Raw genomic sequence first — 22,987 nt, forward strand, 5'->3', positions numbered from 1 at the left:
GAATTAAGGAGAGGAGGTTTGGGCGCTGGAATTAAGGAGAGAGAGGAGAGAAAGTGGGGCGCGCGTATTGTGTGTGTGTCTGGGGGGTATGTTTTGTCCATGTTGGAAACACCAATTGGGACCAAAGGCTCCCTTTAGTCCTGATTGGTAGTTGTTATTGGGACAAAACGTCCCTCCAGATTCCCGAGGGTCACTGGCCTTTACAACAGGGACTAAAGGGGCTCTTTAATCCCTGTTAATATTACCCACCGGGACTAAAGAGCCCCTCGTCGGTGGCTATCGGAGGCTGATTTAACTCTCTTTCTTGAATAAAAAACGTTTCAATTTAATGGGTATTTGAGTCCAAGGAAATAATTAAGTCAAAATTCTTTTGGTTTTCTATTAAATGTGTATACATCCAATAAGTGAAATAAAAATTTAGTGATGGAAATAAAAAATGTCATTAGTTAATTTACGTTTCAATTGCTCTTTTACCGTAGCAACGCACGGGCATTTTGCTAGTATAAAGTAAATACGACATGAAGTGGCAGGCTGGTGAACAGAAGGATGCCACTAGCATTAACAACATATCCTGTGATTTAGGTGTCAGAGAGGTTTTCACAGTGGTTTTTGTTTTCTGAAAAACTTCAAAGCAACAGAATTGCTGCAGCCCCTAGCCATGCCATCAGCCATTTACTCGGTACAAACATTCAACAAGATCACACAACATAAAGGTAACACAACATCACAATGATGAACACGGCAAAATCACACAATGAACAGGAACACATCTTTCACATTCCTCCCAAAAATCTATACTTGCTGATGCAGAACTACAAACACCAAGATGGGAAATCAGTCTTACACCAACAATATTGCAATACTGGATCAGGAGCAGGAAGATGCTTTCATCCAAATTGGAAGGGGAAAAAAAGGAAATTACTGCCCATTCGCAATTGGATGCTTTCAGAAAGTTATTCACTCATCACACCAATTAACTATGTGTTTCATCCACAGTACCATAGCCTGCTTTGTTATTGTATATACTGGATAACTAGATCTCAAGCATAAAAAATCCAATTTTCTGAATCTGTAAATAATACAAAGTACCTTCAAGACCTTTTCTGTGGAAGTTTGTGTATGGCTAACTTGGCCCGTGTTGCCCTCATAGTCTAGAGTTCACTAAGACGGCCCATGCGGTCCGCATGGTACAGAGTTCACTAAGATGGCCCATCTCTCTCGTGCGTATAAATATACCAAGAGATCTAGTGATTATCTAGAGTTTCAGACAATGTAAGTTTTTGTATAAATATACCAAGAGATCTAGTAGTGATTATCTAGAGTTTCAGATAATGCAAATTTTTGAAGTATAAATCCTTCACCTTTGATTTGCCATTTAAGATCATTTTGTAGGTAATCAGCTTGAAGGAATCAATTGGTATCAGGGTTTCATGAATGATATAGATAGGCTGATAGACACTGCTAGTAAACTCTGCCGCCGGATATGTGACGTAAAGTGTCCGATATAACATTTTACGGGCATTCAGACAGATTTTGCGCAATTACATAATTCATAGCCTAACCTTAAATATCATGCACTCCATAGTGCAACCAATAGCATCAAGTTGAGAAACGACAATATCATCGTTCAACAAATGCCACTTGAGCGTTCGCGGGGGAAAAAATACCACCTGGGTACTTCACAGATGAAGCAGTAAAGTGCAGAAACAGTACTAATCGGCTAATCGCATTCCCAATTTCCGCAGGGGGGAATCTACGCTCACAGATTGCGAACCCATCGCATCCAAGACGAGTCTAAAAACTGAATACTCTTGACGCAATTAATGGCCACTCGGGCACTCCCCCAATCGCAAAGCAAAAATAGCAGCGGAAAAGCCTCAGGTTGGGTTCTGGAGAACGGCCTTACCAACCACGACGAAACGCTAGGATGAGGGCTCAGACGAGGAATCTCCGAGCATCGCCTCGTCGACTACCCGGCGAGTCGGCGAGAGATCGCAGCGTCGCCCTCTCCCTGAAACGGCGACGGCGCGCCGCCACAGCAAATCGTTTGGCTTGAATACCCGTTTACTTCCCGCCCCTTCCTCTACTGAAAATACGTATTCCCTTTACGAAGGCGTATAGCTCATGACCCACCTGTCAGGCTCTGGTACTCCTCGCTCACAGTCCCAGCTCAGATCCAAGCTCCCCAAACGAAACACCACGGCTCGTCGCAGTCGTCTTCCTCCCCACGCGAGGTCAGATCCAACTCCCCGCCGCGGCCGACCACCGCCATGGCTCCCACCGTCCCATCGGCGGCGAAGTCCGCCTCCCCTTCCCAACCCTCCGGGTACGCCGCTCTCTCCGGCTCCGACTCCGACTCCCGAGACTTTCCTGCCTCTTGAACCCTAAGCTGACCCGCCAATTGGCGACTCTGTGAGTGCAGGAAGAGCGAGGTGGCGGATCTGAAGCAGCAGCTGCGGCAGCTGGCCGGGAGCCGCGCCCCCGATGCGGACGACCAGCGCCGGGACGTCTTCAAGCGGGTGATCTCCTGCATGACGGCCGGCATCGACGTGTCGGCCGCGTTCGGGGAGATGGTGCTCTGCTCCGCCACCTCCGACGTCGTCACCAAGAAGATGTGCTACCTCTACGTCGGCGCCCACGCGCGCGCGCACCCGGACCTCGCGCTGCTCACCATCAACTTCCTCCAGCGGGACTGCCGCGATCAGGACCCCACTATCCGCGGCCTCGCGCTCCGCAGCCTCTGCTCTCTCCGTGTTCCCAACCTTGTCGAGTATCTCGTCACGCCGCTGACGACCGGGCTCAAGGACCCCAGCGCCTACGTCCGGATGATCGCCGCCGTTGGTGCTGCCAAGCTGTATCACATATCTGCTACCGCCTGCATTGATGCTGACCTGCCTGCTTCGCTCAAGGCGCTCATGCTCTCTGACCCAGACGCACAGGTAAACTACCCAGACACAAACTGCTTGTTGAAACAGAATGCAGGAGTCATGTTAGTATTAATTATTTACAATGATCACACAAGCTGATTGCGTAGCTGATCAATTCTCACCTTGAAATAAACTATTTGCATTTTGTGGACTCAACCTGGAACTGGAACTAATTTCACTACATGAAGTTCGCAGATGCCAATCTCAACACCCATTGAATTTAGGCACTGCATGCTGATGGGAGCTGTTACCTAGTATTGGGGGCACCATGCAGCTGCTATCCTCTTAGCAGCTTGTTTGATTGAACAGATGAATGAAAGTATCTAATGAAAAAATGAGGGTGGGCAACAGGAGGGTATTAAGCCCCACCTGAACAAATGCGAGAATCGGGTTTGGAACCCCGGTTGGCTCATAGAGACTAGCCAGCTGTACTGATGAAGTTGTCACATGAAAGTGATTAATGGGTTGCATATTCATGATTATTCCCTTAATTATATTTTGATTTTAGTCTAGCTTGTTTGTTTGTATCGGTTGTTTGCATATTTCAGCTGCCTACCCTTATGTGGTTGACTGGTTATACTTATAAATATTAGGTTTTTTTTCTTTTCCTTTTTCTTTTTGCTTAGGTTGTCTGCTGAGATTAATAACACAGGAAGTTCAACTGTTCTTATAACCTGTGCTGTTAGTTTTGCATGTGAATTTTCTCTGATTGGTTTGTTAATAGCCCAAGATATTTTGCATTGCATTCATAATGACTTATATAGCAAATTATGAGAGTTTATAGTGACACACATCCTAGCAAATTTGAATTGCTATTTTACTATCATCTCGATCCTGATATGCCTTATTATGCTTGCATTAATATTTGTCCATCATGGATTCTTCTTTTTGAATAAGGTAGTACAAAGTAATACTCCCTGCACCCCCAATCAGAAATAATTTGACATTTTGGATCACACCAAGGTCTTCAAAATTTAGAATTTAGCTTTGACCACTATTTACAACATCTAAAAAGATTGATATCATAAAACTGCATTGCAAGATACTCGTACAAGTTTCATGTTTCCATTCTATATCTTTCAAGATATCGATAGTCAAATCTTCAAAAGTTTGAATGGAAATCTTGACCAAAACGCCATATATTTGTGATTGGAGAAGTAGTATCTAAACTTACTTAAAAGTAAAAAACACATTGAATATTACAATTAGCTGAAGCTGGCACATCTGCCTCAATGTATCAAATGAAAGCCTAGATTTTTAGTCATCTAATACATTTGAACAGCAAGTGGCATGTTTCCACTTGTTCTCCCTATTTTTTCCACAGTGCTTTCAACACTGTTAGGTCTGTTGTGCTTGTATGGATTCGCATGCACCTGAAAAATCAGTAAGTCATGTGGAAGAAGCGCAGTGCAGGCCGTATTTCCACTTAAATGTAGCCAATGCTTATAGAGATCTTTATTGTGGCACATGTGGTATGGACTGTTATCCATAAGCAGGTCTCTGTAGATATTGTTATTGGGAGCACTAGAAATCTTCCTTGACAGCGTGTTCAGTTTCCACATACGTTAAACTTGCCGCTATTTGGATCATTTGTGGCCAGACCATGCTGGATGGTACCTGGATTTCATATAATTCTGTACTGGCTTTGAATTGTTTAGTTGAATGCTTTCACAGAATGCATAAATGTTTTTTTTTTAAAAAATACGAGTGAGTTTGAAATTCACTGCTAAAATACCTTTGAATTTGCCTGTCCACCACCAAGTTTACCAGTCCATTGTTATTCAGTTTTGGAACATCAAAATTCGATTGCTTGACTCAGCTTATTTGTCGTATGGTTTCCATTAAAAGGCTGTTGTGTAGGTTGTGTTTTTCAGTTTTGGGCCTATCTGTGGATGGTGTTACTTTAAAGCTATTCCATTTGGGGCTTACTGATTAATTATTGGATGTTATCTTGTGAAATACTGTCTTTTCTGAGATTAGCTGATTACACTGATGAATTTGCAGGTAGTTGCCAATTGCCTGCATGCGTTGCAGGAAATCTGGACCCTAGAAGCTGCCAATTCAGAGGCAGCAGCAAGGGAGATCGAAACATTGTATAGCAAGCCAGTGGTATTTTACCTGCTAAACAAGTGAGTTCAGACCTTTCTTTGACACTTTTCTGGCAATATCCTAATGTGAAGTTACTTGATTTTTTATTATTTTTCATGTGCAGGATCAAAGAGTTCAGTGAGTGGGCACAGTGCCTTGTTCTTGAGTTGGCATCAAAGTTCCTACCATCTGATAATAACGAAATTTTTGACATAATGAACCTGCTGGAGGATAGACTTCAGCATGCAAATGGAGCTGTTGTTCTGTCAACAATTAAAGTTTTTCTCCATTTGACAATGTCTATGACTGATGTTCATCAACAGGTACACATGTTGCTCCTATTAATATTACCAGAGATGTGATCTTGCTCGTGCAGCATTATTATGCTTTGCTTAGGCTCCATTTGACTTGCTATGACTTTTCGAAGCAATCATTTCTTCCTATATCTTAATGTGTAGGAGCACGTTTTTAGGATCCATAACAGCAAAATCTTACTAGGTTTAGTAAAATTTCCTGTAATGGACCACAGCGCAGCACAGCAAAACCAGAAACTGACCCATATATTGGTGGTAGCCTTCATACATTTCTGTCATGTTATGCAATCAAATATTCAAATAAAATGAACATGCTATTTCACATAACTTTTAGCTCTGCATAATGTTGTTATTTGCAAGTTCATGTACTCTGGAAATATCTTAACCCCAAAAACAGTATCTTTGGATTTACCATGTTTTATGTATTAAATGGTCTTATTCTTGTGTTCCATGGAATTTATTCAACTCAGTAGGCTTTGATTGGAAATCTTCTAATCTTTGTTTCAATTCTATTAGGTTTATGAGCGTATAAAAGCACCCTTGCTTACCTTGGTGGGTGCTGGGAGTCCTGAACAGTCGTACTCTGTGCTATGCCATCTACATCTTCTGGTGATGCGTGCTCCAATGTTATTTTCATCTGACTACAAAAGTTTCTACTGCCAATATAGTGATCCGTCTTATGTGAAGAAGCTGAAACTTGAGATGTTGACTGCTATAGCGAATGAAAGCAACACCTATGAAATTGGTATATCAGATATCCAACTTCCAACTATAATTTGTTATGTTTTACTCATTATTTACCATCATTTTTCAAAATATCCATACTGGATGTTTTTTTTCCACCAGTGACTGAGCTGTGTGAATATGCTGGAAATGTTGATGTACCAATTGCAAGGGAGTCTATCCGGGCAGTTGGAAAAATAGCACTCCAGCAGTATGATGTTAATGCCATTGTGGACAGGCTTCTACAATTTCTTGAAATGGATAAGGATTACGTGACTGCTGAAACTCTAGTAAGTGTTTGTAATGCTTGTTACTGATCTTCCACTCGTGGTAGTCTTGCTGGATTACATTCAACTTGCATCTTGGATGTTTCTGATTAGAAATTAAAATGCAGGTCTTGGTGAAAGATCTTCTGCGAAAATATCCTCAATGGAGCCATGATTGTATAGCTGTTGTTGGAAATATCAGTAGCAAAAATATTCAGGAGCCAAAAGGAAAAGCAGCTCTCATTTGGATGTTGGGAGAATATTCACAAGACATGCATGATGCTCCATACGTACTTGAAAGTCTTGTTGAAAACTGGGATGAAGAGCACTCTCCTGAGGTGCCAACATTTTCTTCCTTATTTCGTGCTGTTAATATTTTCCAGTAGTTTAATATGCTTCTGCCATATTTTGTGTTTTAAGGTGGTCTCAGTATGCATTTTTCTTACATTTCATACCAGATTAACCATGTTTCTAAAATTATCTTCCGTTGCAAGAAAAAAATGACTCTTCCACTTATGTATGCATTGGAAGTTTGTTTTTTCAAAGTAATGATATATATGTATCCGTAGCATACACATATAAGATAATGACTTGAAGTATTTAATAACAACTGACATTTCTAATTGGTGGAATTGAATGTTTGGCTTCATTTGTGAGATTCATAAAATTTCCACTGCAATTGAATGTGGTAAGTAAGAACCTTGTAGGACTGTCCTGATATTAGTCTAAAATTCGTGCATTTGCTTTAGATTTATTTTTTATGTCATGGCCCTAGCCATTCACTACTTGAGCTCCAGTAAACTTTTCCATTGCTGTATTTGCAGGTTCGCTTGCATCTCCTGACTGCAGTGATGAAATGTTTCTTCAAGAGACCACCGGAGACACAGAAGGCGTTAGGAGCTACATTAGCAGCTGGTCTATCTGACACTCACCAGGTGAGGATTTATTGGTGTTTGTACTATAACAGTTGGATTATTTATTATCATTCTGTGAATGGATAAAAGATGGTTGCTCGAGCTGAACTGTGCTTTGTCGCAGGATGTTCATGACAGAGCGCTCTTCTACTACAGGCTTTTGCAATATGATCCTGCTGTGGCAGAACGAGTAGTAAACCCTCCCAAACAAGCTGTCTCTGTATTTGCAGATACGCAGAGCAGTGAAATGAAAGATCGCATATTTGATGAGTTCAACAGTCTATCAGTTGTATATCAGAAGGTATGCAATTTAATGTGATTCGACCATTTTTAAAATTTTTAAATATGGACACTTGTTATTGTATATTTTATCAGATTCTGAGTATTAAATTTTGTGTCCATCCGTGTACGTTGCAACCTTATCAGTATTCTTCCTTTGATGTTGTATTTCTTTCCAGTGATGAACCTGCTTTAGTTAATGTTTTGGCATAGCAAGCATGAATGGCAAATACTGCTGTTGCTATGATAGAACTTTTATTCAATTTTGACTTCCAACATCTGTTAGGGGATAGATTTCAATGTTATGCTTTGCTGAGTACTAGCTGGCTTCTGGATTTTAGTTGACTATTGATCATAACCAATCTCAACTTGTCTACTGACAAAATGTTTGATTCTTTAGATAACTTTCATGAGATGCTCCCTCCATTCGTTTTTAATAGGCACATTAGGATTTAAAGAAGTCATAGGTATATTTGACCATCAATTTCTCCTACAACATATCGTCAGTTGCTACATAATCAGAGTTATATTAGAAGATCTTTGAAATACAAATCTATTCATATAACTTGACTAATTGATCAAAATTTATTAATTTTGACTTTTAAAATCTTAATACGCCTACTAAAAATGAATGGAGGGAGTATTGACTTTGATTTTCCTCAAAAAGAGATGATGACTCCGAATTAAATAACTGTGTTGAAGCTCTTTCCTTGTTCTTTTTTTGAAAAACTAACTGTGTGAAAGTTGGGTAGCATTGTACATTTAGCACAACTCATGAAACAAGAGACTTTTGAAAATTAGGGATTGTCTTGAACTGCAAACCTATTATAGAATGTGATAGCAGTTTCTCTGACCCTTGCGTGTGGTAAATTGAGTTTGCTATGTCTAGATTTTGTGTTGAGCTTTGTTGAGAGGTGAACTGTCTTTTCAACTGGTTATAGGGCATTGTAGCAGTTTTTTAGAACCTTGATTGAGGCAAATTGAGTTCACGTGACTCAGATAGAGATCATGTCTTGTGCTAAGCATTGTTGAGGTTTGAATTTATTCACTTCTATGGTGCAAAATGCATTCCTTTTATGGTTAGGGTGAAAAAGAAATCCGCATTTGCACTTATTACAATTTACAAAATGCTGGAGCTGACAGAAGCATGTGTCTGGCAGCTGCTCAAATATCCTATTATCTATATATTATTTAAATTGGCAGGCGCTAACTTCTTTCTATGTATCTGGCAGCCATCTTACATGTTTACAGACAAGGAGCATCGTGGACCATTTGAGTACTCTGAGGATCTTACAAACTTGGCTGTTGGGGCAGAGGCTCAGGAAAATGTAATTTCTGCCCAAAGATACCAAGAAAATGATAATGACCTTTTGCTTAGTACGTCAGATAAAGAGGACAATGGTACAAGAGCCAGCAATGGTTCATCCACCTCTACATACAATGCTCCTTCTGACTTGATTGGCTTAAGTTCTCAAACACCAGCTGAAACCTCACTAATAAGTACTGGTGGGCCAGCATATTCCTCACAATCCAACTTCAGCCTTGATGACCTTCTTGGGCTTGGCGTTACTGAAGCTCCTGCACCTGCGCCACCACCAGCACTGACCCTTAACTCAAAGCCTGTGTTGGATCCTGGTACTTTCCAGAGGAAATGGGGCCAGCTAGCACTGGCACTGACTCAGGTATGCTACAATCAGGTTTTTGCCCATGCATTTACTGATTATTACAAGCAGTGCAACATATGCCACATATCCTTTTCACATTTCCTTGTTGATTCTCTTACATTAGCAAAGTGTTCTACTGCATTAGATTCTTTTTTGGTGCCATGGTTTAGTACTAACTATTTGTTTCTGAACTGAAAGTTTCTGTTCCAACTTCTGACACCTAGACAGTGATTTTGCCCAGTTCAAGATTCCTTTGATTTAGAAAAGTAGTCTAATGAATGAAAACCTTGGTGGGGTTGTTCAAGAATGAAGATATGTGTGCCCCCGAAATGTCTGACATCATGTTCTGAGTTTTTTCCCCCTCCCAATTCTGATCTTATATGCTTCTCTTATGTATTTTATTGACAGGAGTGCTCTTTGAGTCCACAAGGAGCAGCATCGTTAATGAACCCCCAATCACTCATCCGCCATATGCAAAGCAATCACATCCAATGTATTGCTTCAGGTGGTCAGCCTCCAAACTACAAGTTCTTTTTTTATGCTCAGAAAGATGGGGCTACTGCTTTCTTCCTTGTAGAATGTATTGTCAACACAGCATCAGCGAAGGCACAGCTCAAAATCAAGGCCGATGATGGGACTGCTGCTGAGGCATTCTCAACTTTGTTTCAGTCAGCCTTGTCTAAGTTTGGTCTTTCTTGATCCTGAGCATTTTCTACCTCAGTGATTCACTGGTCCACAGTTTTTCTGCCTTGTTGCAGTTTGTCCACTGCCTGCAGCCCTTAGCACTTCGAGTAAGCTTGTCCAGTACACATTCGATCAAAATATTGGAGAATGAGATGAAACTTTGCTGTTTGAGGGCGCAGCAATATTATTAGGTTCATCAAGGAGAGAACACTGGAATTTTGTAGGGGTAATCTGATTTGTTTTCTCTGGATGAAGAACTGGCCACCTGTATATGTCAATTCAGAGAAACAGCTGGTTTGTTCAGGGATCTGCTGGTTTGATGTTGCCTATTGTGGAGGTGCACATCACCCTTTTCCCTAAAGGATGTAGAAAGAACAGACGCCTTTCATGTATGTTATTTACTTATTTTTACTTGCACAGATGAATAAAAATGTCATTTGCCTGTTTCGATCTCGTCAACAACATTGCCATATGTAATAGCTACAAGTTGTATGAGTTTGTTATACTGTGCTAAAAATTGGAACTGCATTACATCATGTATTTGCGTGTGCTATCGTACCAAGGACAATTAAGAGGAAGAATGTTATTTTTGATAAATTTACATGTAAAATGATTGGGAGCAGCATTGCATCATGTATTTGCGAAAATTTACATGTTCACCCAAATGATTGGGAACAGCATTGCATCATTTGCATGTACAATTAACAGGAAACGTGATTTTTGATAAATTTTTAGATGTTTACCACAAATGATTGTGAACGCAAGACGGCCACTTCTCATGACACTTGTTTTGAACCGGTCTGCAAATATCACAACTTGTTGCTCAGAAATTTGACAAATAAGTAAACAGCGTCTACTGTCCACGCGTAATCTTCTGCGATGTGCAGCAACATTGTATAATTCTCAGCAACTAGATGAGACAGCTATAGGGCATCATATATCCATGAGCTCTGAAATCACCATTGTCACAGGACACAGGCTTTGAGCTTAGGAAATAAAGGCAACCACAATTCATAGACTCATTAACACCAATTACCAACTTGTTAGTCACATACAAACACCCATTTCTCATCGAGAAGTCGTATGATAAAACTAGCCAGATTCCAGATCACCACAGCTAGTCTGCCTCTTGCTGTTCAATCAAAACCTCGGGCACATTAAAACATAACATGAAAACAGAACACAGATGAACACGGATATAGTTCATATCATCACACTAGTAGCAGATCCATATAACCAATTTAACAGATTTGGTCCGATCTATAGAAGATACACCCGCCAATACGAAGTTATTATACTCAACATAGCATAAGCCTCTTAAAGTCCTCGACCTCACAGAAGCATCACGAACTTACCCTCCCTCATAGACTAGATCCAGCACATGCGAAAACAAACCACCATCTATGAACTACTACGAAAGCGTACGGACCGACCGCATCCGGGCCCCGCCGGGGGGAGATCCGATCAGACGGGGGAGAGGAGCTGGGAGATGGAGGGCTTGGGGTCGGAGTTCATGCCGATGATGATGACGAGCGGGATGAAGCCGTAGTGCGCCGCCACCTTCGCCGTCTTCATCGTCCACGTGGTCCACTCCTTGACGAGCCGCACGGCGGTCGCCGAAGCGGTGGCGCCCTCCCCGGCCGGGTCGGCGGCCGCTCCCCTCGCCCCGCCCTTGCCCTTGGGCTTCGCCCTCAGCGACGGACGCGACGCCATGGCGATTCTCCCCGCGGACTCCGACTCGATCCGAGTCGCCGCCGAGCAAAAACCCTAGGGAGGAGAGGCTGCGGCGTTTGGGGGATTCTTTGATCTGATGGCTGATGATGCGGCGCACCCTCCTCCTGTTAATAGGGGTTGGTTACTGGGCCATTGGCCCATGGACGGGTCACTGGCAGGCCTGACAGGAGCTACAATGTCTTCTGGGCCTGGAGTTCAATATGGAGAAATTTTTTATTTTTATATTTTTTATGATTTTGCAGAAATAAATAGCGGAGGAAAAAATTAGCAAATATAAACGTATGCCGCCGGATGAAACGACTACCGCCATTTAAACCGGCGGTAAGAAAAGTTATCGCCGTTTCAGCCTGCGGTATCTGTGCAACGAATAAAAAAATCGAAAACGAGGCACCACGTCAGCAATCCTGCGACATCGTGGCACCATGCCAGGAAGGAAACCGCTTACCGGTAAGCCGTCTGAAACGGTGGGCAGCACACGGAATCCTGGCGGCCGAGGGGCCTACGGACTTACCGCCGGATGAAACGGCGGTAGCTGGTTGCCAGATGAAGCGGCGGTAATAGCCTTCCGCCGATTCAAATGGCAGGAGCGGGAAGATCCCGCCGGATCAGTCGACGGTAGGCGGACCCTTTAAAGCGCGAAGAACGGCCGGGGCCTGGGCGCGCCGGTTCATTCGGGAGAAGAGAAGAGAAAGCGAGAGAGGAGAGGAAAGGAGAAGAGAGGAGGGCAGAAGAGAGGGAGGGGAGGAGGGTGGAGATTGAAGCGAAGCTCTGCCGGATGTTCGCTTCGTTTCAAGTATTATTTGAAATCTTGCAGTTTATCTTAACTCGTAGTTCGTAGATGTAGTAGTCGATATGATATATAAATGGTGTAGTGTTAAGTATTAGATCAAATCTAGGTGTTCATATAAGACATAGACAAATATTAGTTTGTCGGTATAGTGGATTTAGTTTAGTTATTTTGGTTAAAGTAAATTAGTTTGTTGATTTATATAGATAAATTTAAGATTAATATTATTGGCAATGCACGAGTTATTAATGTTATATAGTTATTCAGAATCTAGGTATTTTTGGGGTTAGTTCAAATTAATAACATTTACTAATAATGTTTGTTTATGTCGTGTATAACTTTATATAGTTTTTCGGAATATAGGTGTGATTAGGGCTTGTTAAATTTAGTAATATTTAGTAATGATCTCTCTTGATATCATGTATATTGACAGGGTAAAGTAAAATTAATTTGTTGATATATTTAGATAACTCTAAAATTAATATTATTGGCAATGCATGAGTTATAATTATATATAGTTTTTTAAATGTAGGTGTTGTTGGAGTTAGTTAAAATTAATAACATTTAGTAATATATCTGTTCATGTCGTGTATATTGATAGGCATGTTGGACAGTTTATTTTTCCAAGTGTTCTATGGTCGGGGGCAGGTTAGATATGATTCAGAAGGGGTAGATTTGTCTGAATTTAAGTCGTTCTGGAAACAAGTACCAAGAGCAAGAGAGAGGACTTGGGCATCAATATGCAACTGGATATTTAAGGCTTTCAATCTTGATAGAGATCAAGTTGAGCTGTCTGTTAGGGCTGTAGTAAGGTTTCGAACTGACATAATATTTCAGGAGTTGATACCATTTGAAGGAACTCAGAACTGAGGGCATATGTAAATGCTGCTACTAAGCGTGGTTTACCGCTGATATTGTTTGTTGAAGTGTTCCAGAAGATTGGGTCTAGCAGTCAGTTACAAGAAGAAGTCGATGGTGGGGAAGTTAGAGGCGAGGAAGGTCTGGAGATTACCGATGGGCAAACTGAAGAAGATACTGAACATGGGGTAGAAGAAGGAGATACAGAGGATGAAGAGGCACCCCGTGAGCCAAATGGCGAGGCTGATGAGGGGGGAACACATCCCTGGGTTAGTTGAGCAGGTAGAGAAGGAAGGCGAAGAGCACCTTTGCGCCATGGATGATGACTTGTTGGATGAGGATGATGCTAATCCTATTCCGCATAACTGGTCAAGTTATGACCATTCAAGCCTAGCAGTCAATGAAGAGGAAACTGTCCCTTGGGAGTACAGGGAGAATAATGTTTGTGTTAGTGTTTTGTATCATAGTGGGGATGAGGTGAAGGAAGCTATAAAAAGATGGTCGACTTTATCTTTGCAACGATAGTTCAGGGTGGTGAAGAGCAACCCAATAATATATGATGTGTGTTGTGTCAAAAGCAATTGCCCGTTTAGGGTGCACGCATACAAGGGCAAGTGGAAGGATTACTGAGAGGTGACTAGATTGGTGGAGCACGAATACGTGTTGGATGAATTGGAAGCACAACACCGCAACCTCATTGCTGATTTTGTTGCTCAATAATTTATCCTCAGATAGTTGAGAATCCTAGTTATGAGCCAAAGTCGATTATTTGTACTATAGAATAGAAGTTCAAGTACAAAATTAGCTACTTCAAGGCTTACCGAGCTAAGCAGAAGGCGTTAGAGATGAAGTAGGGTACATACGAAGCATCATATGATAACCTCCCTGCTCTATTGCACACCATATGCCATAGGAATCTAGGAAGCTACTACGACTTGAAAGCTTATTCCTGTGCTCAGAATCCAAGCAAACAGTTTCTGCAGCGGTCATTCTTGACCTTGGATCCTTGCATTGAGGCTTTTCAGCAATGTCGCCCAGTCATTTGCATTGGTGGTACGTTTTTGACTGGTAGGTATAAAGGCACAATCTTGACAGCTATTGGGTCCGACAGTAACAACCAGGTGTTGCTGCTGTCGATCGCCTTTGTGGAGAAAGAGTTTGGAGATAGTTGGTATTAGTTCCTGGAGAGGGTTAAGAAGATGATTCTGAAGGACGTGGAGGGCGTTTGTGTCATTCATGATCGGCACAAAAGCATTCTACAAGTAATCGAAGACCTACTGAATGGCAATGTGGAACGTCGTAGGACAGCGTAGTGGCCGAACTTGAAGAGTAGGTGGTGCATAGGCATCGGGGGCAAACTTTCATAGCCAATTAAAAAATGGCTATGTACCCAAAATCAGGAGAGAAAATTCAATCTACTTTGGAAGAAATTTGATGAGCTTCCAAAGAAACAATCTGAAGAGGTAGGTAAGAGGCCAGTAAACAGCGAGGCTGACCACCCTGTGTCTCTGGAGGACGTCGAATTGGATGGTCCAAATGTCAGGAAAAGACGAGGTAGGTCCATTAAGACATTCTCACAGTGGATTGAGCATGGGCCGAAGGAAAAGTGGGCATTACTGTATAACAAGGGAGGTGTTAGGTATGGTATAATGACTACAAACCTAGCTGAGGTGTATAATTAGGTCATGCGTGGTGTTAGAGGACTGCCCCTTGTTGGTATCATGGAATTCTTGTTATACTGCACCATTAAGTGTTTTAGGGATCAATACGCGGTGGCCAATCAGTCTTGGCTGATAATCATAAAATTTATGGATACAAGATGATAGAGTACATGGACAAGGCAATAAAAAAAATTCGTAAGCATCGTGTTAGTGAAGTGGGTGCCATTGAACACTGCTACGAGGTAGTTTGCAGGGACAAAGGTCGATTGGGAGGGAGGCGTGAGAAACACACACATGAGTGATTATTAGCAATGAAGGATGTGTTTGCTCATGCCAAAAGTCAAGACTGCTTCACAGTCCTTGCACCCATGTAATTGTTGTATGCCTTGAGGTAGGAAGACTTCAGGCTCGTAGGTTTGTACCACATTACTTCCTCAAGGAAACTATACGAGCCACTTGGAGGAACAAGGTTTATGGATTTCGTATACTAGGAAACTTCATAAATAATGCTGGAAATGTTGCGCGTTACATTCCTAACCTTGATCTCAAAATGTTCCAAGGGGTTGGGCGACGCAAGAACATATGCATCTGGAACAACATGGATCAATCTGAAACTGGTCCTGAAGTGGGCCTCTGCTCGAAGTGCCATGAAATAGGTAACATGTACAAGTAGTGCCCTGCAATGAACTTCAACAGTACGATGTTATTGCAGTAAATGCTATGTAATTGCATCAACAGGTGGATACAGGAGTAACCAAGCTAGACCATCAACAGGTTCTCCAAATGCTATGTAATTGTCATTAGTACGACGTTATTGCAGTAGTTGAGGCGACAGCGTGGACCGGCGTGGAGAACTACATGCACATGACCCTGCATGAGTACGAGTCGATGTACAGGAGGATCACGTCCCTGTGTGCTAGGTTTTGGCGGGCCGTCAACTACCATGGTGGTGACGCCGATGTTCTAATTCCACCACGGGCTACCTACCCCAGTTCGTCTTCAGCACCACCTATGCAGCACCCCGGTTCGTCTTCTGCTGCACCCACACGACCAGCGTACCACGCATCGTCTTCTGCAGCTCTAGTACATGCAGCCTCCCCCAGGGTGTGTACTCCTCCACGTGCATCATCTTGGGCAGTAGCTCGACCAGGTCCTTCCACTTATGCGCTGGGTCCACAATATTTCACCCCCACAAGTATGTGTTCCTTACTTTCTCATTTTCCATTCACCAATTCTACTCTAATTGGTCGTACTAACTTATAATTTCATAACACAGTGCCGCAGCACTTCAGAGGACTTAGTGCAGGAGGACCGTCTTCATGTGGACTCCATGTGGATGACATAGGTGCGTCATCAATACATGCATTCTATTCCATTACTAATACGGATTGAAATTGACAATAACACTTCTTGGTTCGATCACAGTGTACACAGGCCACGGAGGGACCGATGACGAGTCCGTAGAGAACGAGTACAAACTGGGTGGAATTCTTTTTCAGCTACAACATTGAGGAGATAAGTCCTTCATAGTTGGTTGAAGTACCAGTACCTCCGACACAGGGCTCCACCTAGGAGTTCGTGACACTAGTTGCAGATGCATCAGGATGTCCGGCTCATGAGGTTGCCCCTCCGGAGCCCTTTAAGTATGACCAGCTGCAGACTGGAGCAGCGCAGCAAGCCACAAGACATGGTGCTGGTGCTGTGCATCACAAGCGAGGATGCATTTAGTCCATAGGGTCTTTTTTATATTTTGTAGGCCGGTGCAAGCTATGATGTGTACGATGTTGTAGACTATAATGTGTGCTCCTTTGCAGACTATATTATGTAGGCCAGTGCAGAGACTTTGATAGGTAGGCTGGTGCAGACTATGATGTCCATGCATGTTCTTTTCCTTTACCATGATGGACATGGTCCACAGACAATGTCACTAGCGTTCTATATAACTGACGTCCAGGCAACGTGCAAACGCACTACTACTACTGTCAAACCCGAATGCAACGCTTGTAGTGAGGTTGTTTGTCCCTCTAAGAAATATCGTTATAGAGGGATGACCAAAATAGGATTCCACCATGGAATGAGCACCCCAAATGCCACTGTAGCTTCCGTGCGTGGTTGCAAGTATGGGACGATCGATTACCTCGGGGAAAGAAGGAATGTAGGTACTTCAAGTGTCTCGACATTGACGATGATTTCAAGGTCCGTCCATTCATAACCATTCTAAATATATTTTCTATGTACCAGTACGTGGAACTAATCACGAATCAACATGCAGGCTTGAACATTTATGGAATGGATCGACACTAGGCCTTTCGGGGAGGTGGGCATAATCCTAGTGGAGCTAGTGACCAAAGGCTAATACTATGCTAGGTTGGAGGAGGCTCGAGAGGTGGCACGTCTTTCTCGGCTTGAGCAAGAGCGATGCATCCGCCAACAACAGATCTGTTTGAAGGGCAAAGAGGATGAGCTGCAGAGGCAGCGTGAGCAGTTAGGTGCTCGAGAGGTAGTACTGAAACGGCAAGAGGAATAATTCAAAGCTTGTCAGGCACAAATCCTCCAGGAAGAAGAGTGATAGAAGAACATGAAGAAGAAGGATGGAGAATGTTCCTCCAAAATAGCGAGGATGGGGAAACTTCCCCGATTCACCTAGTAGAACATTAGTTGTGATCCACAAATTTACATTACCTAAGGCATTTTATCCTATGCAAGGTGCTCTTTAGGTTTGTCATGTTGGGTGCCTCACATGCCATTGTACTGTTGTTTGTACTGTGATAACACTTCGTCTAGATGCTTTAAGTACTCAGATTCCACCATATTGCCATTATACTGCTCTGCTGTCAGTACAGTACTCAAAAGTGCTAATCCACTGTTGACGTGAACTGTCACTGAAAAGCCTACACAATAGATTGCAAGGACCCTAAACGTGAGCCTTCTCAGGTAGATGGGACTCCACACTGAGCCCTACGTCCCTGCACCTGCAAACTTTTTTAGGATGAGTGAACACGATGAGGTACTGAATAAATGGGGGCACAGTGCATCTCTATTAGGAAGTATATGTGTATATTAGGATGTATTTATCCTTTCCTTGTACACTTGATATATTCCTTGTACTCCAAGCCATATTGGCCATATATATAGAGGTCACCCCCCTCATTAGGGTGTGTGGTGTTTCCCATCTACTTCTCTACAATCTCCATCTCAACACTTCTTATATGGACCTCCCTCTACCATATCCTTCAACACCACTAAATAGGAGGAAGAACAATGGCATCCGCAAGAGGGAGAGGTCGTGGGAGGAGGGGAAGAAGAGGTGATGCTCCTATTCCCACCATCACTTGGCCAGGTTCTTTTGACCCAACGGAGTATGAGGAACCCCTCGACGACTTCCCTTTGTATGATAGGACTAACTATGCCCCTTCAAACTGCCTTAGGTCTTATGACGACCACCATGATGCGTGGCCAATGGTGGCTTGCGTCGTGCAGTTGTTTGATGGCTACGGTGATGGAAGCTGACGTTTCTTTTGATGCCCGTATGGCTTGGTGAGTCATGTTATTACTTCCTTACTTTTGCTAAGCTTTTCATGCTACAAACTAACATCATGTTCAGTCTTATCTTGATGAAGGAAACTACCGCTATGCGAAGTGGGTCGATCCTCCACTTCCTGAGCCAATCCAAGAATACATCCACTACCTCAAGTGCAAGATCTTTGACCTGTAGGGTGGAGGATCTTCAATCCGAAGTTGATGCAAATCCTTGGGCGGTTAACATCGCAGGTGACTTGATTTGTACCGATCCATGATGCAAGTGCCCCTACCACCACAACAAGGATCGCCTACCGTCATTGCCTTCCTCTGGGGGTGCTGGATACTATGAGGATGGGCCCTCCCAGCTCTCGCAAAGCCAGTTCTACTAGAAAGTAGAGATGGCTCTATCCTCGACTATTTCAATTACCCAAGGCATGTTAGGTTTAGCAACGGCACATGTTTGCCACTGCAATCTATAATTAATTGTTTAGTCTAGAGTCATTGTTGTTCATATGTTGTGCACGGATTTCGTTTTTATATGTTGTAATTTCGCTGGAAACAACTATGTATTTAATGGCGGGAGTTAATTCAATTTCAATTATTTCCTCGAAGCGCTCTATCTCTCTCAAATTTGGAAGTTTCATATTGCAAACCAATAGTGACATAGTCGAATATTTAGTGCTTTCAATCTAACTTTATATTTTTTTAACTCAAAGAAAAAATTACACAAAATCAAAATAATAAAAAAAATTACTCAAACTACACGGCTATAGCCGTTTCAAGTGGCTATAGGTGCCTCCAGCTCCTGCCGCTGGCGCAATGGTGGGAGGGGGGACTTATCGCCGTTTCAATTGGCGGTAACTGATTTTAATTTTTTTTTCTAACCTATCACCGTTTCATCCGGCTGTATAGGTCTAAATCTGCTAATTTTTTGCTCGGGTATTTTATTTCTGCAAATTCGTAAAAGAAAAAAATAAAAAAATAAAAAAACTCTCAATATGGATATGTCTAGGTTTGCAAGTGTTGTGCTTGGGCTGGACATTGGGGCTGCGTTCTAATGGACCATAATGTGTGGGCCTCGAAAAAAACAATTGTGTGGGAGTTTTCTGGACACCGTGCCGTGCGTCACGATTATAATGTTTTTAATATCGAATGGAAAACAAAAAAAAGCAAAGAAATCACGTATACGTCTACAAAGCACGACAACAATGGCGCTATCAATCGTTATCGTTGAACACCGGCGCGTACTAGAGGTTAGGTATGCTTTTCCACGTACCCCCTCTGGTACGGCGTACGCGGAGCCGGAGTCCGGAGATGGATGGAGGAGACGAGTCATCACTAGCATCCATATCGGTCAAGTTAAAGTTGTTACAAAATTATGGGTCAAGCTAATAAAAAGTGCAGCTAGCTTCTCTGCTTCTGTTAACAACTTAACGCTCGTACGGCCCGGCCTAATGTTATTATATGACTTGCTGACCACGCTCGTCATCATGCTATTTGGGTCCCGATCGATTATATTGAACCGGAGGAAAAAAGGTCGCTAAAAAACTACTGTAAAAAGGAATCCAGCGCAGAGCACTCGTGCAACCGACGGGGTCATCGGACCACATCCACATACCACATGCATGCATCTGACCAGGGAAGGGCGGAAGGCATTGAACCAGGCCCCGGATTTAGCAGCTCAGCTCGGTGCGCGCACGGGCGCACATATTCACCCGCCGCGATCACCTCCCTTTCGGAGCGAATTGTGGCCGGCGACGTGACAGCAATTTCGAAGGTTGTACGCCGTCCTTGTCGCAGCCCCAGCCCCACACTGCCGCTGGCGGAGCCGACAGGCCGTGGACAGATCGGGGACACGCATCGAAATCGCAGAGAATAAGAGAATTAGCGCACGCGCACGAGCACGCACGCACGCGCGGGATCGGTATCCCGACGGGACCGCCCGCCGCCGGGGCTCCGAGCGGTGTCACCTGGCGCGGCGAGCGCCACGCACAAGATCCTCGCGCGCAGCAGTAGCAGCAGCACATCGGCATCGCCCAGGTGGCCAGGTCCCGCCTGCCGACGCCGCCCCCGCACCATTGCCACCGCCCCGCATGCGCAAAAGAGCCCTGGCACGCCCCGGAAATGTAACCGGGCGCGAGCCGTCCGCATCCGGCATCGCCAAATCTCTCCGCGCATCCAACCCGTACGCCCGATCCCACCACCGCACCACGAATCCCACCTCCTCCTATCGCGGCGGCGCGCGCCCGTTCACACCGCCCGCCCCGCGCGTCGATCTCTCTCGCAGCGATTCCGATCCTCCCGTGAGCCAGCCGCCGAGCGGGGCGGGGCGCCGCGCGGCGTTGCGTTGCGTGGGCGGACGGGCAATCGCGCACACGTGAGAGCTGGGGGATCGGAAGGGGGACCCGTAGCCCGCGCCGTAAAGGTTGACCGGCGCGCGAGGCCAGTGAGGCTGACGGCTCGGGCCCCGTGGCCGTCCTGACTCCTGCAGCGCGCGTACGCGACGGGGACAGCCCGTGTGCCCAGGGCCGCGCCCGCCCCCCTGTATTGTACTGTACCGTGCGGGTACCGGCCGGGCGGGCGCCACCACCACCACCTTCCCGCACGCGCCGAGCGCCGTGGACAGACGTGGTGTGACGCGACACCAGCTAGCTCGCTATTGCCTGCGCCGGGGACCGGCCGGCCGGGCCGGGCGTCGCGTGACCTGTGAGGAGCCGTGGCCGCTCCTCCACCTCCGTACGTGGCCCGCGCCGGCTGGCCGGCCGCTCCTGTGACGATCTTTAAAAGCGGTTGCTTGTTTTGGTTGCCTTCGGCGAGATCTTTCCGTATCCTTTTCCCGGATTTCGATCCAAAAGGGTGTTTTCACTTTGCATCAACACAGTTTTGGTGCGTTCTACATCATCACCAGAAAGAAACAAATATAATCTATCTGCACTGGCCGAGATTTGAAAGTTACAGCAATTGTGTGCACATCGGCGCAATACATTTGTCTGGCTAGCTGGTGTGACAAAAAAATGTTTGGCAGCCGTTCGTATGTATAGAGCACGTGACGATAGGGCTGTGTGTGATTGTGCTACCTATACATGCTCCAACTAGTGATCAAGTGTACACAGTTACGTGCGTATGTGATCATCAACGGAATTATTTAGCGCGGTGTACTCGTATTGCACGTGCGTAGCAAAAGAAAGAAAGAGCTCTACTGTACCGTGCAAATCCATTTAAAACTACTAGCAAAAATTCTTAGCGTGCATGTTCGCAAAGTTGAACAAGTATACGGTAGGAAACCAACTGGAGATATGTGTAGAGCAGTCCACTGGCACTAGTAAACTTGACATTTTTAATTTGGACACGAAGAGCATTGGCTAAAAAAAATCAAGTTTACTTGACCGGAGGAGGTACAATAAATTAGGCCCAAGTATTAAGAAGAAACAAAAAGAAGTAGTATTTGTTCAGCAAATTCCACCGGAGCTTATATTGGAGATGCATTTTCAAATTATCAAATTAAGCTTTTGAGTCGGTTGATCGGTGCGTACAATTGCTAACTTAATTAAATTTGATCCAGTTGCTAACCAACACAATTTAAATTGAAAAAATTGCAGCATGGTTCTATTCCTCATTTAAGATAATAAGCCATACATGAGCATGGCTGGTGGAAGCATAAATGAATTTTCTACCGTTAGTGTTGAACTAATCGGCGGTGTCTAGTTACGGGACATGATGATGAGCATGGTTCAGTTCCACATTTAGGATGCATTTTGAATACCTGATTCCTTATAGATAGTTAGGGCTTTAGGGACCGGATCGGACAGGGCGCTAGCTCGTCGTCGCTGGCGGCATATGGAGCCATTTGGTCAGGAGGTTGGACTGGACTGGTGGTTGACGATGAAAGGGCGTCGACACGCCAGTTTGAGTCAGTAGCTGATGTCCATCTCACTTGTTTTTACGCTATAATCAAAGTCAACTTACACGGTGCCACGAGTGAGAATCTATGGCCTCTGCTTCCATACCGCCACACATGAAGCTAGCTTGCGCCTTGATCGACCAACACATGTGACGTTCATTTTCTACAGGAAGCTCGGAAATTCTAGCTTACTGCATGCGTGCTAGCTAGGGAACCTACAGGGAATATAATGGGAACACGATCAAGCTTGGGGTTCAATATTCTCTTCAATGATGCACATGTTTGACTGACGATGGTTTTTTTTCTAACAAGTATACGACGGCACCGCAATTTCTCTGTGGCAAATAATGAACGCTGTTTACTTTAATTGGACACAAATAACGTATTGTATTGTCCAGCATGTCCTCAAAGTGACTTTAAGGTCCGTGTTTGGTTGGTGATTGGTGAGGCAAAACTAAGGAGAGAGAGTCTGATCTATTTCGTTCATCACTCCGATATATCCATCCAAGAGTAGCAGGTTAGCAGTTAGCTATATAGTCAAGGAGTCACTTGTGCAAGTAATGATCAAAGATTAAAACTTTGACTGAACGCATTCTAGGACAATGCAACATTGGACCCAATACATAAGCACGTTCATTAAGCGTAAGACGAAACACATCAGGCCA

At 44.0% G+C, this 22,987-nt stretch overlaps 2 protein-coding genes across 2 annotated transcripts; one reads left to right on the top strand and one right to left on the bottom strand.

The window, feature by feature from the left end:
- Nucleotides 1-2,167: 2,167 nt before the first annotated feature.
- LOC101755297 (beta-adaptin-like protein A) lies at nucleotides 2,168-10,395 on the top strand. The gene is made up of 11 exons (XM_004969166.4): nucleotides 2,168-2,326; nucleotides 2,423-2,939; nucleotides 4,932-5,056; nucleotides 5,140-5,338; nucleotides 5,846-6,074; nucleotides 6,176-6,342; nucleotides 6,447-6,656; nucleotides 7,143-7,253; nucleotides 7,357-7,533; nucleotides 8,744-9,193; nucleotides 9,584-10,395. The coding sequence occupies exons 1-11, from the start codon at nucleotides 2,271-2,273 to the stop codon at nucleotides 9,872-9,874; spliced, it is 2,532 nt and encodes an 843-aa protein (XP_004969223.1). The 5' UTR covers nucleotides 2,168-2,270; the 3' UTR covers nucleotides 9,875-10,395.
- A 599-nt stretch (nucleotides 10,396-10,994) lies between these two features.
- LOC101755704 (mitochondrial import receptor subunit TOM7-1) lies at nucleotides 10,995-11,670 on the bottom strand. Its single transcript, XM_004969167.4, has one exon. The coding sequence runs from the start codon at nucleotides 11,570-11,572 to the stop codon at nucleotides 11,324-11,326; it is 249 nt and encodes an 82-aa protein (XP_004969224.1). The 5' UTR covers nucleotides 11,573-11,670; the 3' UTR covers nucleotides 10,995-11,323.
- Between the last annotated feature and the right edge of the window lie 11,317 nt (nucleotides 11,671-22,987).

This window comes from Setaria italica, chromosome V (assembly GCF_000263155.2).
Source record: "Setaria italica strain Yugu1 chromosome V, Setaria_italica_v2.0, whole genome shotgun sequence".
NCBI lineage: Eukaryota > Viridiplantae > Streptophyta > Magnoliopsida > Poales > Poaceae > Setaria > Setaria italica.